The 13,030-nt window shown below is 51.8% G+C and overlaps 1 protein-coding gene across 1 annotated transcript in view; it reads right to left on the reverse strand.

Annotated features, from left to right (window-relative positions):
* The window catches only part of NECTIN1 (nectin cell adhesion molecule 1), a 77,763-nt gene that overhangs the window by 14,144 nt on the left and 50,589 nt on the right, over window positions 1–13,030 (reverse strand). The window contains exons 2-5 of the mRNA XM_068159965.1: window positions 9,954–10,304; window positions 8,992–9,294; window positions 8,440–8,557; window positions 3,049–3,200 (exon numbers count right to left, since the gene is read on the reverse strand). Of these exons, the coding sequence (XP_068016066.1) occupies window positions 3,049–3,200; window positions 8,440–8,557; window positions 8,992–9,294; window positions 9,954–10,304 (924 nt within the window). The remainder of the gene's footprint in view (window positions 1–3,048; window positions 3,201–8,439; window positions 8,558–8,991; window positions 9,295–9,953; window positions 10,305–13,030) is intronic.

Here is a 13,030-nt window from a genome sequence, read left to right on the forward strand (position 1 = left end):
CACTCCCAGACCTTGTCAAAAGTCCCTCCCCAGCTCTCCTATAGCCCCCTTCAGGTACTGGAAGGCTGCCTGAGGTCTCCCTGGAGCCTTCTCTTCTCCAGCCCCAGCTCTCTCCTCAGCCTTTCCCCACAGGGAATGTTTGCCTGGCTCTTAAGAGGCCCACGGAGAGAAGAGATATTTTATCAACATCATCTTCCTTGGGCTTCCTCTGGCTGAAGCCAGCACACAAGGGCATGAATCTTCCCCCCCTCCCACATGCACAGACATGCAGAGTGCTCAGGGGATGTACACAGGGTGCTGCACACAAGCCCAGCCAGCCAAGAACATGTTCTGGGTGCAGATTCACACATCCTGCACGCACACAGGACTGGGCAACAGGGCATGCAGGTTTGGGAGGCCCTTTTGGCATGCCAGGATGCAGATCAGGGGCACACACAGGTGTGTGTGTGTGTGTGTGTGTGTGTGTGGAGAGGAGCAGCTCTCTGCTGATGGCCACCAAATCCATGTGCAGGCAGGCAGGGAGATGCATGCAGTCTGTAACACAGCCTTGGATGATGTCACCCAGCTGCTGGAATAAATAATTACGTCACACTGCATGGCTTGGCTGCCCCTGACAAAGGTCCTGCAAGGCAGGAGAGGCTATTAAAGGAACAGATTGCTGGAATAAAAGAGTGTATTTGCACATATCAATCTCTGTAATGGGCTATAACTCCAACAGAAGCATTCAGCCTTCTCCCGCTGAGCAAATCGTCCTCCCCAAGAGGATGGATCCAGCTCTGCACTTCCTGGTGAGCTTGGAGGCCTTCCCCAGCCAGGGCAATCCTATGAGTCTAAGCTCTTGATGCCTCTTCCCTGGAAGCGTTCAGGGCCAGGCTGGATAGAGCCTTGAGCTACTTGGTTCAGTGGAAGGTGGCCCTGCCCATGGCAGAGGGTTGGAACTGGATGACCTTTATGGTCCCTTCCAACCCAAACTGTGCTATGGTTGCATGATTCCTCCTCACTGGGGGTGGGAAGAAGGATGCTGGATGACAGCAGAGGGGAGATCTGTTTACCCAGGGACACAGGAGGGGGGAAAAACAGCTGCAGGGTTTTCTCTGCATCAGCCTTCTGTCCTTTTTTTCCTGGTAAGGCTGGCTGCTCACTAAATTGAACTCCATTTATTGCATGCAGCTCTTGAAAGAGGTTTCGTGGTCCACTGACAATCCCTAAATTGCCTGCAAGACCCAAACAAATGTACCTGTAATAGCTGAGTGAGGCTGGCTGAGCCCTCCCCAGAACTGACCTAATAGGTCCTTAGGGAAACCTGGATAAACATATTCAGATCCCATGAATTATTTAAAGGTTTGTTTGTGCTGTTTGGTTTTCTTTATGTGGTGAAGGCCTGGCCTAATGGCTTGGCTGCTAATCCCTCATTGTGGGGCAGCTCTGGGTTGTGCCCTTCCTCCCCTCTCATTTGGCCTCAGCCCACCCAGTTTGGCCCTTTGGGAATAAAGTGAGATTACAGGCAGGCAGTCATCAACCCAAAGGTCAGGCAGCTGCCTGGGGAGGCAGACAGGTGGCTTGCTATCAGAACAGCAGGCACCCTGATTTGCCTTGGGCTTGTCAGCAGGAAGGGTTAACAACCCCAGGACCCTGTCCAGTGTTTTCCATGATTTGGGAGCCCCCAGTGCCCCTCTCTGCCCATCCATCTCGCAGGCACTCTGCTGCCCATGGCACTTGCACAGAGAGCTGGCTGCTCTCCAGCTCACCCAGCTGCACTCACAGTCCTGCTGCCCTCCCCAGAGAGAGCAGGTCTGGACCTGCAACACCCCACGGGCCCTGCTGTGAGCCCAGCTTGAAATGTGGCCATGTGTCATGGTTTGTGCTGCCTGCCCTCCTGGCACTGATCCCATGCTGTAGTGCAGGGCAGCACCCAAAGGAGATCAGCACTGAGCTCCCACAGCACTGCTGGCCAGCTGGAGGACCAGAGGGAGCCTTGGTGAGTCCTTCCAGATGTCAGGAATGTCTCCCAGGCAGGCAGTGCTGCTTCATCAGACAGTCACTCCCTCCTCTGACCCCCAAGAGCCTGGGGCTCATCGCAGTGTGGCAATGCTCCAGCTCACTACTGCAAGAGGTACTTTCATCTCCCTTGCAGGATCCATGGCTGCTGGTCACTGCCTGTCACTAACTCACTGATAAAACAAATCACTCCTTTTACCCCCCAAGGAATGCTGCAAACTTCCCTTCCCTGCTCTCCAAGCTCCCACAGCCACTTCTTCCCCTTTGGTGATGCAGTACCACTTTGTCTCTCTGAAGGCAGGCTACTGCTCCATGTTATTTCTTCCCACTAACTTGTTTCTTGACATCACTTTATCTCCCTGCCACTGCCTAAGCATACCTCCAGGTCTTCTCCTCACTCCTGTGGCTGCATGGAGTTGCAAGTCATCAAATTCCCTCGGTCTCACACAACATCACATCGCTTCGCTTCCCATGGTTTGCACCCTGTGGTGTTGCTCCTTTCTGGAGCCCAGAAAAGCTGCTCAAATGCTCTCAGTAATCCCTGCCAGCCAGGTGAGCAAGTGCACAGACCAAGATGGCATTGGAAGGAGCACAAATGAAAAGCTACAAGAGCTGCCTGACATCAGCAACACCAACCATCATCCTGAACTAATGACTCATCCATCTCACGCTTTGCTGCCTCAGTGGCAGCCTCCAGCCTCATCCTGCTCCTTCTTCTGCCTCCTAACAAATACCTCCCTGACATGTCTTCACTTTTAACATGCCCAACAATCTCTCTGAATCCAAAGCAGAAGACAAGGTGGGGGACACAAGTTGAACGTATCTTGGTGGGAGAAAGGAAAAGACAACAAGAGGAAAGGAGAGAAAAAAGATCCAAGCCAAACCAGTGCAAAGCAGAGAACTTCACTGCTCCCTTTGCATCATCAAACTCCCCACCCCTAGAAGGTGATTAAGACAGACATTAGAAGGAGATGTAACTGACTGGTAGTTGTCTCCCCACCTCCTCCTCCTCCTCTTCTGTCTTTCAAAGCACACCAAGTGGTTTCCTACCTGTGACATTGACTTCCACCAAGCCTGACCGTGTGCCAATGGCGTTGGAGGCCTCACAGATGTAGGTTCCTGCCACGCTGTAGGACACAGGCCCCTTGAAGTAGATGGTGTTGTTCTGGATTTCCACACTCCCTGGCAGGGTCCCATTTGGCCTAGGGGAATCAAAGATCATGGTTGAGCCCAAAGATGATATTCAGTAGGGTCAAGCCATACTGCAGAGGTGACACAGATGTGCTGGGTTTTGCTCTTGGCCTTGGGCAGGTCTAGAACTTGGTGATGCCAGGCACCCAGCACCAGAACAAGAGGACACAGTCTCAAGCTGTGCCAGGGGAAGTTCAGGCTGGAGGTGAGGAGAAAGTTCCTCACAGAAAGAGGAATTGGCCATTGGAATGTGCTGCCCAGGGAGGTGGTGGAGTCACCATCCCTGGAGGTGTTCAAAAAAGGCTTGGATGTGGCACTTGGAGCCATGGTTTAGTTGTCAGGAGGTGTTAGGGATTAGGTAATAGGTTGGAGTTGATGATCTCTGAGGTCTTTTCCAACCTTATTGACCTATGATCCTATGAAAATAGCCCTTAATGTGGTCAGCCTTGAAACCAAACCCCCAGGCAGCAGCATTCACAGGCAAGAGTCAGTAGAGTGTCTCCAGGGCAAATCCACTGCATGAGGAGAATGAGGTTCTTCCCATGGATTGTTGGGGTGCTTCCCTACTTGGTGAATTCAAGGCAGATTGGATATATTTGGGTCACCTACAGCCCTGTGGATTTTTGCTAACACCAAATCCAAAGCAACACTTTCATTCATAGAAAACACACTGGAGAGCCTTCAAGCAGCTCCTTCTCCAGCACAAACACCAAGTAGGCCACCAAGCTCAGGGTGAGATGCCCAAGTCACACTGTTTTTTGGGTGGCTCCCACCTAGCAGGCTCATCTTCAGAGTGTTCCTCCATGCCTGTACTTTCCATTGGATGGCAAACACCAACCTGGGACACCAGCCTGACCCTGCTTTACTCCAGTTTCCTGCTCATGTAACTCTCTTGGACATCTGATCAGCCAGTGTTAATTGCAGCTCAAGCTGGAGTAAAGCGGTGCTGATTTAGAGCCCTGCCACCAGGGTCAGAACAGTCAGGGAAGTGTGAAGCTGGAATACTGCAAAACTAAATCTAGAGGCCCACAGAATATATTAACAAAGGCAGATTAAAACCAAAACAACAAAAAAAAACCCACTCCCAAACCCTGTGTGTTAGGGAAAGACACAGTGGCCTTGGCTGCTCTTAATTACTGAAGCAAAGTACAGTAATTACTTCTCTTAGGCAATTACAAATTACTAAAGCCATCCTTTCCCTCCCTCCCAAGAAAAAGATGTGCAGCTTGCAAGAGACAAAAGGGAATACTGGGGGTCTGGTGAGTTCTGGAAAGAAGAGCCTACGTGCACACATCCTGCACGTCCACACACCCCCACGCAGGGCAAAGAGATTTTGTCTTTCCCAGTTCTGCATCAGGAAGAGTGTGGCAGCAGGAGCAGGGAGGTCATTCTGCCCTGTGCTCAGCACTGGTTAGGCCACACCTTGAGTCCTGTGTCCAGTTCTGGGCTCCTCAATTTAAGAAGGACATTGAGACACTTCAATGTGTTCAGAGAAGGGCAATGAGGCTGGGGAGGGGTCTGGAGCACAGCCCTGTGAGGAGAGGCTGAGGGAGCTGGGGTTGCTTAGCCTGGAGAAGAAGAGGCTCAGGGGAGACCTTCTTGCTCTCTCCAACTCCCTGAAGGGAGGTTGTAGCCAGGTGGGTGTTGGTCTCTTCTCCCAGGCAAGCAGCACCAGTACATGAGGACACAGTCTCAAGCTGTGCCAGGGGAGGTTTAGGCTGGAGGTGAGGAGAAAGTTCTTCCCAGAAAGGGGAATTGGCCATTGGGATGTGCTGCCCAGGGAGGTGGTGGAGTCCCCACCACTGGAGGTGTTCAAGAGGGGATTTGATGTGGCACTTGGTACCATGGTTTAGTTAGTCAGGAGGTGTTGGGTGAGAGGTTGGACTTGATGATCTCTGAGGTCTTTTCCAACCTTATTGATTCTATGATTCCATCAAGCCAACGATCCCAAAGCTGATGGAAGGAGGTTGGTCCTCTACCTATGGGGCCCTAAATCTCCAAAGGCAAAGGCACATCCCAAACTCTGGGGTGTGGGCTGCTGAAGGAGGATATTGATTCCTCTTACAGCTCCCCTGACTGTTTCACACCACCATCTGGATGAGAGGAGAGCAAAGTGTGGCTGTTTTGCCCATGCCATGCAGGAGCAAACCAGCAGCAGCAGTCATGGCTTCCTGACCCTCAGGAAGGGGAAGAGGCACATCTGAGCACATGGATAAACCCAAGATGCTTGGTAGCTGTTTCCCTGTCAGCCCAGGGAAAGAAACAAAGGATCAGTTTGGTATTACCAGAGTGGCATTGTGGGAAGGAAGGGAATGGTCATGGATCTTGTCCCCATTCCTTACCTCCCTATACATGCACATGTGCCACATCCCTAGGTGGCTGGCTGCAGCAGAGTTTATTATCAGGCCTTCATCCCATCTGCTTGGCCTGCCTCTTCCTCACAGGGTGCTACTTACCAGGCAGCCTGGAGCAAAGAATGGGAGAGCAGCAGTCTGGGCTGAAAGATCCAAGGGGGCAATCTGTGCCCCAGCTTTTCCTTACCCTTTTTCCAGCTCTGTTTTCCCCAGTCTCATTTGCTCTCATTCTCTACTTTCCTCTTCTTCTGCCTTCATCCTCCTGACCTTCAGCTGCACTCCATTTTTCTTTTCCACCCTCTCAGATCAATAATCTCATACTCAGGCCTAACTGACCTACCAAATGTGCACAAAGGGAGAGGCTGAGGAATGAGACTGAAGAGCTATTTGTCCATAGAACCTCTACTCTTTAATTCAGTCCTCCTCTCTCTTCATTTTATTCCCTACCATTCCTCCTCAAAGCAAAATATTGATGCTCCCAGCCTCTTAGCTGGAAGTCAAGAAACCTCTGCAGGCTAAAGACAGACAAATGGACACACACACAGAGCTCACAGAGAATCCTTGGGAAAACAGCTCTTACCAGTGCTTAAAACCAAACAAACGTCATCAATCAGACAAGCACATGGGGATCAGCTCAATGGCTGCCTCAGAGAGGTTCTGTTCCCCAGGAGTCTTTCAGCCAGAGCTGCATTTATTAGCAGGTGTGCAGATGACATGCCATGCTCACACTCAGTCATGCAGTGCCATGCTCAGCCCTGACACCTGCAGCCCTTGCTGTCTCTGAGCCTAGTTGGTATCTAACCTTCTTTTCTGCCCTGGGCTACAGAAGCATCACCTGGCTGAGACGTTTGGCACCTGGATCCCCTGTGCTGCAGCTCTCAGCCTGCCTTCAGCATCTCTAGCACAGCAGAAGCAGACTGCTCCAACAGAGTCCAGGGGTTGCTTGTGCTGCTGGCTGTGTCTGGGCACAGTGACAAGAGCTCCAGCCACGGACAGTCTGATGTCCAGGAGCTCAGCAAGCGCTCAGCCTCCAGCAATGGAAGAACAAAGGGAAGAAATGACTTGCCCAAAAGCAGAGAGAAAAATCTGCCTCCTGCCTCCAGATCCATCTCACAAGGCTCACTTCAGCTCAGTTTGCCAGCCCTGCTGCACACAGAGAGCTTAAACTGGCATCTCTTCTGCCTAGGGTGCCACAAGGGGCATCTTTGCCTCTAACACTTTGCTGGCAATGTTGTGAGGAAGCCAGAGAGCCCCCTTGGAGTTTAAGTCAAACTGGCAGAACCAACAGAGGGAGCAAGCTGGGGACATGAACTAGAAAAAAGGCAAGAAAAACAATCCTCTTCAGACTTTGACTGTGAACAGTTTGATCTGGGAAGCAAAATGACAGAGAGAATATGCCTAGCTCCTTGCAAAGCCATTTTGAGAGCCTCTTTCCTCGTGACAAATGCCAGCTGAAAAGAAGAAAGGATCCATTTGATCTTGCTTTTTTTTGGTGTTTTTTTGTTAAGGCTCCATGATGCTTATAGAAAAGAAAGAGAGGGGGGAGAGAACCACATCAGGTTGCATCAATCCCCATTTGACTCCCCAGACACTCACTTTTCAGTCCCTTGAGTCTGTTCAGCCAAAAGCTGGAACCCTGGAGGACAAGGAATTGCTTCTGTTTCATGTCAGTGGCATGGGGATGAGAGCTCCAAATGGGAGCTCTTGCTTGCAGCTGGGGCTGATTCCAGGCAAAGGGCTTTTCTTTTCACAAGCAGATCAATTCTGTGCTATTTGTGCCCCTTCATGGAAGGGAAATCCTGGGTTCTTTTCCAGCTCCTCAAGCAAATTACAGTGCAAGCACTTAGGGCAAATCATTCACCTTCTCATATCTCAGCTGCCTCACATCACCAGGGCAGAATGTTGTTCCAGTGCAATGGGAAGAGGAAGTATTGAGGCTGCTCTGCTTTGGTAGCAAGCTCCATCCCAGCCCTGTGGGGAGGAGCTGTGTATAATCCTCACCCACTGCCCTTCCCTCCTGAGGACACAGTCTCAAGCTGTGCCAGGGGAAGTTTAGGCTGGAGGTGAGGTGAAAGTTCTTTACTGAGAGAGTGGTTAGCCATTGGGATGTGCTGCCCAGGGAGGTGGTGGAGTCCCCATCCCTGGAGGTGTTCAAGAGTGGATTGGATGTGGCACTTGGTGCCATGGTTTAGTCATGAGGTCTGTGGTGACAGGTTGGACTTGGTGATCTTTGAGGTCTCTTCCAACCTTGGTGATTCTGTGATTCTGAGTCTGAACTGGAAGATGCTGGGGGCAGACCTAGCTGAAAGGGGAAAAACTCCCTGCATAGAAAGGTGAGGTGGCTGTGTGTGACCCAACCAACACTCCAGTCCCAGCTCAGCCAGCTGGGGCCACAGGCCATGCAAAACTTCTTGATAAAGCCTATCCACTCCAAAGAAGTCCCTTGCTCTAGACAGTTCAAACTATGCACTACCTGCCTGAAAAGCACAGGCTGCCCTCTAGACAGGGCTGGCAGGGCAGCAAGTCTTGGCTTGGATCTGACAAACTCAGCTTCAAAGGATGGCCAGCACAGGAGGGGGTGAGCCAGAAAGGCCAAGGCTGAAGATAGCAGCTTGCCTGGTTTGTAAATAAAGAAATGAGTTCCCTGGCACTGAAGGCCACCTGGCAGAGCTGTGCCAGGGAGCCAGAATCAGCTCCAAGCATTCTGCAGGAGCACAGCTCCTGGAAATAGGAGCATCCAACTCTGCTCTCACATGCAAGGGTTTTACCCTGGAGTGACACCATTGACAGTGACGGGATTGAGCCCTGACTGACCAGAGGGAGTCTGAGTTTCCACAGAGGCTCTGTGGCCCTGCTCAGACATTCCTATGAGAGCAGAAGCACTGCAGGCACTTACAGCTTCCATTCATAGGTGTGAGCCGGGGGGTTGGCATCTGCTTTGCATATCAGCTTCACATCCTTCCGGTTGAGATACCAGTTGCCATCAAAGCCCTCAATGGTGACTTCTGGCTCATCTGCAGGGGGAGGAGAAAGGATAGGGAAGGAAGAGGAAAGAGTGACGGAAAAGGAAGGGGTAGAAAATTGGAAGAGATGAGGGGACAGGGGTGGGAGGAGATTGCAAGGTGGGAAACATGAATGGACAAGGAATGTGAGGGAGAGAGGAGGAAGGAGAGAACAGGAGAAACAAAGGGACATGACAGAGGCAGGAAGAGAAAGGAGGTGTGAGAAAAAGAAAGCAGATGATTATTCCAAGGGATCACCTCAGCTTTTGCCCTCCAGAAGAAGAGAGCAGCACCCTGCTTCGCCCACCCTCCCCCAAACCAACAGCTTCCCTTCAGAAAAATCCCTTTTGGCCAGGCTTGATCAGCCAGCCCAGGGGCTGCCCTCCAGCCCTGCCCATGCCCTCCAGCCCTGCCCATGCCCTCCAGCCCTGCCCAAGCTCACTCACACTGCACATTGAGGGTCATGCTGTCTGTGAAGCGATCCAGCTGGTAGTTGACCACACACATGAGCTGCTGCCGGTGTGCCTCCCGGCTGGGCACCAGCCGGTACCTGCTGATCACTGTGATGGTGCCGTTGCTGTTCCGGATCTCCTGGAACTCTGCTTCTCCCTTCAGCTTGGTGTCCCAGGTGACAGTGCTGGGAGGCTTCCCGTTGGAGGAGGTGCAGGTAGCTACCAGGATCTTTTCTGTCCTGCCAGACTTGGCGATAAGAGGCCGCTTGGTGCCCTCCATCCGATTTGTGGGCTTGGCTGCAAGGAATTGCAGAGAGGAGAAGGAGGAGGAGGAGATGGAAAGGATACAAAGAGATGGTTAGAAAAGCAATGCTACCCTGCCTGCTGCAGCCCAACAAACACCTAGCATCTCTGCCCTGTGATGGACCTTGTGCTGCTGCAAATTGCTCCCAAACGACTCTGGGGAAGGCATGGTAGAAGTGCCCGAAGTGCCCTAGGTGCACAGACAGACAATGGGAAGTCAATCCCTTCCTGCCAAAGGCTTTAAGCCCTTTCTTAGCATGACAAACCAAAACCAGAGAGCAAATTAGTCAGGCAGACATTTGGTGGGGTCTATTCACTCATAAACCTAAGTCCTTAGGATCTCTCCGTTGTCTTTTCTCTCTGTTCACTTGACAGCCACTAGCTCATTAAAACTCACCACTCCCTTAGGGATCAGGTCACATTAAGAAACAGGGGAACAGAGGCCTGGGAAGAGGAAGAGGTGTTCCTGTGATAGCTCAGTGAACCACCTACCCTGGCTTCCCTGCCCTTTGCCTCTCTACAGTCAACCTGAAAGATCATCCTAGCTCAAACTGACACCCAAGATCCATCTTTGCTCTGCGAGTCTCAGGTTCCTCTGGTTGTGTTTAGCTGGAGTCAAAGGTTCAGACTACAGAGACTGTGCAATGCCTTACCCAGCACGGTGAGGTTCAGCTGGCTCTCCCTGTTGCCCGTTGGGAAGGTTGCAAACTCACAGATGTAAACCCCCTCATCCTCCAGCTCCAGCCGAGACAGCTGGATGGTGCCGTCCTTGAAGGAAGGGTTCCGGAAGGTCACCCTCTCTTTGTAGGGGGAGAGGATGGAGACCCCCATGGCAGGGTTGTAGATGGCCACATTCTGCTTGGAGCCGTTGGTGGCTTTCTGCCATGTCACCTGCGTGATCTTCACGTTGGGGAGGGGGTTGGTGAAGCTGCAGTGCAGGACCACGTCCGTCCCGATGAACCCCGAGACTGTGTCATTGACCAAGACAATCTGAGCTTGCAGTCCTGCAATGCAGTGGGAAGACAGGAGAGGATGTCAGCTTGTCACACAGCCATGGCATGGGCTGACCTTAAAGAGCATCCAGTTCCAAACCCCCTGCCATGGGCAAGGGATACCTCCCAACAGCCCAGGTTGCTCAAGGCCTCATCCAACCTGGCCTTGAGCACCTCCAGGGAGCCTCCCTGGGCAACCTGTGCCAGTGTCTCCCCACCCTCACTGTCAATCATTTCTTCCTCATCTCCAGTCTACACCTCCCCTCCTCAAGCTTCAGTCCATTCCCTCTCATCCTACCACTACAAGCCCCTGTAAAAAGTCCCAGAGAAAGAGAGATGTTCCTGGACACCAGCCCCATGAACTCCTTTCTCTGTTCCATTGTTTTTCTTCTTGGTATGGCTGACACAACAACAGTCTATGGCAACAGGCACTCAGTACCTTCTGCAACTACCTGCAGCCAGCTGCAGCCCCTGCAGCCTTGCTCCTGTTTGGGAACACTTTCCTTCCCACTGCTGCGCTCATGCTTCACTGCAACCAGCCCTAATGCTCAGCAGCCAAGCTGGGGCTCACGATCACCAAAAGGCACAAGGTCAGATCAATAATTCATGGATTCACAATTCACAGGGGGTTGGAAGGGACCTTCCTTTTGTCTTGAAATTTGGATGACACTGAATCAGTCCTTGTCAATACACAGAGCATGCTTATCTGGAGGCCTATTAAAGCACTGATAGCTATCAGCACAGCATACCCTGACATATGCTAGCACACACTCAGACATCCATTTAATCCTACTGGAAATGCAACAGTAATTAACTGAGCTGCAAAGCCCCAGCCCTGCATTCAGAGCAGCAAGAGTTCCCACAGCAGAACAGCTTTATGGCAGTGCCTGTACACCTTGCACCATGATCTAGATTGGTTTCTGTGGCCAGAAGTGGCTGCCTTGAGGAACCTTCCATCCTGATTCTGCAGGGTGAAGATGAAAGGTGGAAAGGTGCTTGGGAGAGGTGGTGGCTGGCGTTCAGAGCTGCTCTTCTGCCTCAGCTGACTCCTCCTGGCAGCTGGAGAGAAATGTCTCCCACCAGACTGACCCTGAAAGTCATCTTTGGCTGCCATTGTGTCTTTCCCTAATCTGTATGTTCAGAGATAATGCCCTGGTAATTATACAGGCAGCATTTATATGATAAATACAACAGAGAAGCAAGGTGGCAAGAACAAGAAAAGCTGGTTTGGCTCACTGCTTCTGGCAGGATCTGAAACTGGATGTATTCTGGGAGGCTGAGAGTAAAGGGAAGGAAGGGGTAATAAAAAACCAGAAAGATGTACAAAGAGTGGGGAACATGAAAGGGGAGAGCTGGGGAAAGAAAAATTGCCTAGCAAGAGAAAGAGACAGCATCTTCTGACTGTGGGGACAGAGGACTTCTGACACCTAAATCCTGCTCTGTTCTTCCAGGGCAGGAGTGGGCTCCCCATGCAAGGCTACAGTGAAGCCCTCAGTCTTAGCCCCCACAGCCCCTTGTGACTTCCAGCTGTGAACCTGAGCAAGAGTTTCTCACACACAAGTGCAGGCCTGCAGAAGTCTTCTCACCCACATCATGGCCTCTATCATTTTCTCAGCACACTTCCATTCTGCCTCCTCTTTCCATGCTTACTGTGCTCAGCTCGATCTTGGTCTCCACATCTATCTTTCTCTCCTTCTCCATCCCTCCACACCAAGCCTGTGACCCTGAGGACAAGCCTCAACAATCCAGCCCGGCCATCAGACGCCAGCAGCTGACCACAGTCAGCAGCAGCTGAGACTGAAACTTTAGTCTCCAGAGCTTTGTGTGGACTTGCCCCCTTCCCTGAGTCAAGTGCTGGTTTGCCCCACACCCCAGCACTGCAGCTGGGTGCTGAAGAATGTTTTTCAGCAGTGCTTACAGCCACTGCAAAGCACTGGTGCCCTCATGTGCTTGCACACATGAAGCCATTGAGTTCTTGGAGGCTTTCAGCTGAGGTGGCAGGGTTGGACTTTCACAGAGTCACAGAATGGTTTGGGTTGGAAGGGACCTTAAAGATCATCCAGTTCCAACCCATGGGCAGGGACACCTCCCACCAGCCCAGGTTGCTCAAGGCCTCATCCAACCTGGCCTTGAACACCTGCAGGGAGGAGGCATCCACCACCTCCCTAGATAACCCAGTCAGTGTCTTCCCACCCTCACAGTGCAGCCAGGGTCATTTTAACCATGCATGCCCCTCCAGAAACTAGAGGGAAAGGACCTTCCTGCTCTGATAAAGTCACAGCTGGACCACGTTTCTCCATGCCAACCACAGGCACTAGCCTACTGGAGAGCAATGACCAGGCAGGAAAAGAGTGAAAGACATTTCTGACACCAGTCTGGCCAATGCCCTGTGGGAGTCTGTGGCCTACAATGACCTTCCTGATGAAATGAGGGCAGCTGATGAAATGAGGGCACCAGGTGCACCAGGGCTGGGTCTAGATAAAGCCATGCTGGGATTGAGGGAAGAATGGGTGAATGGGGAGCGTGGAGATGCCTCCAACATGTTTTGCAGCATATGCTGTTCCTTCTACCCTGGAGGTGAGGGAGCCTCTTGCAGAATTGCCCACACCCACTGAGGTGAGCAATACATTTGCCAAGCAGTCTGGCTCTGAAGTCTTTATTGCCTCCCAAAGCGTGTGGGAGCTTGCTGGAGAGCAAAAGCAATCATGTAGTGAAGGCCCTGGGAACAACCTGCTGCT

Source organism: Melanerpes formicivorus, unplaced genomic scaffold (assembly GCF_026170545.1).
Source record: "Melanerpes formicivorus ecotype bairdi unplaced genomic scaffold, bMelFor1.0.p_v2 SCAF_47, whole genome shotgun sequence".
In the NCBI taxonomy this organism is placed as follows: Eukaryota; Metazoa; Chordata; class Aves; order Piciformes; family Picidae; genus Melanerpes; species Melanerpes formicivorus.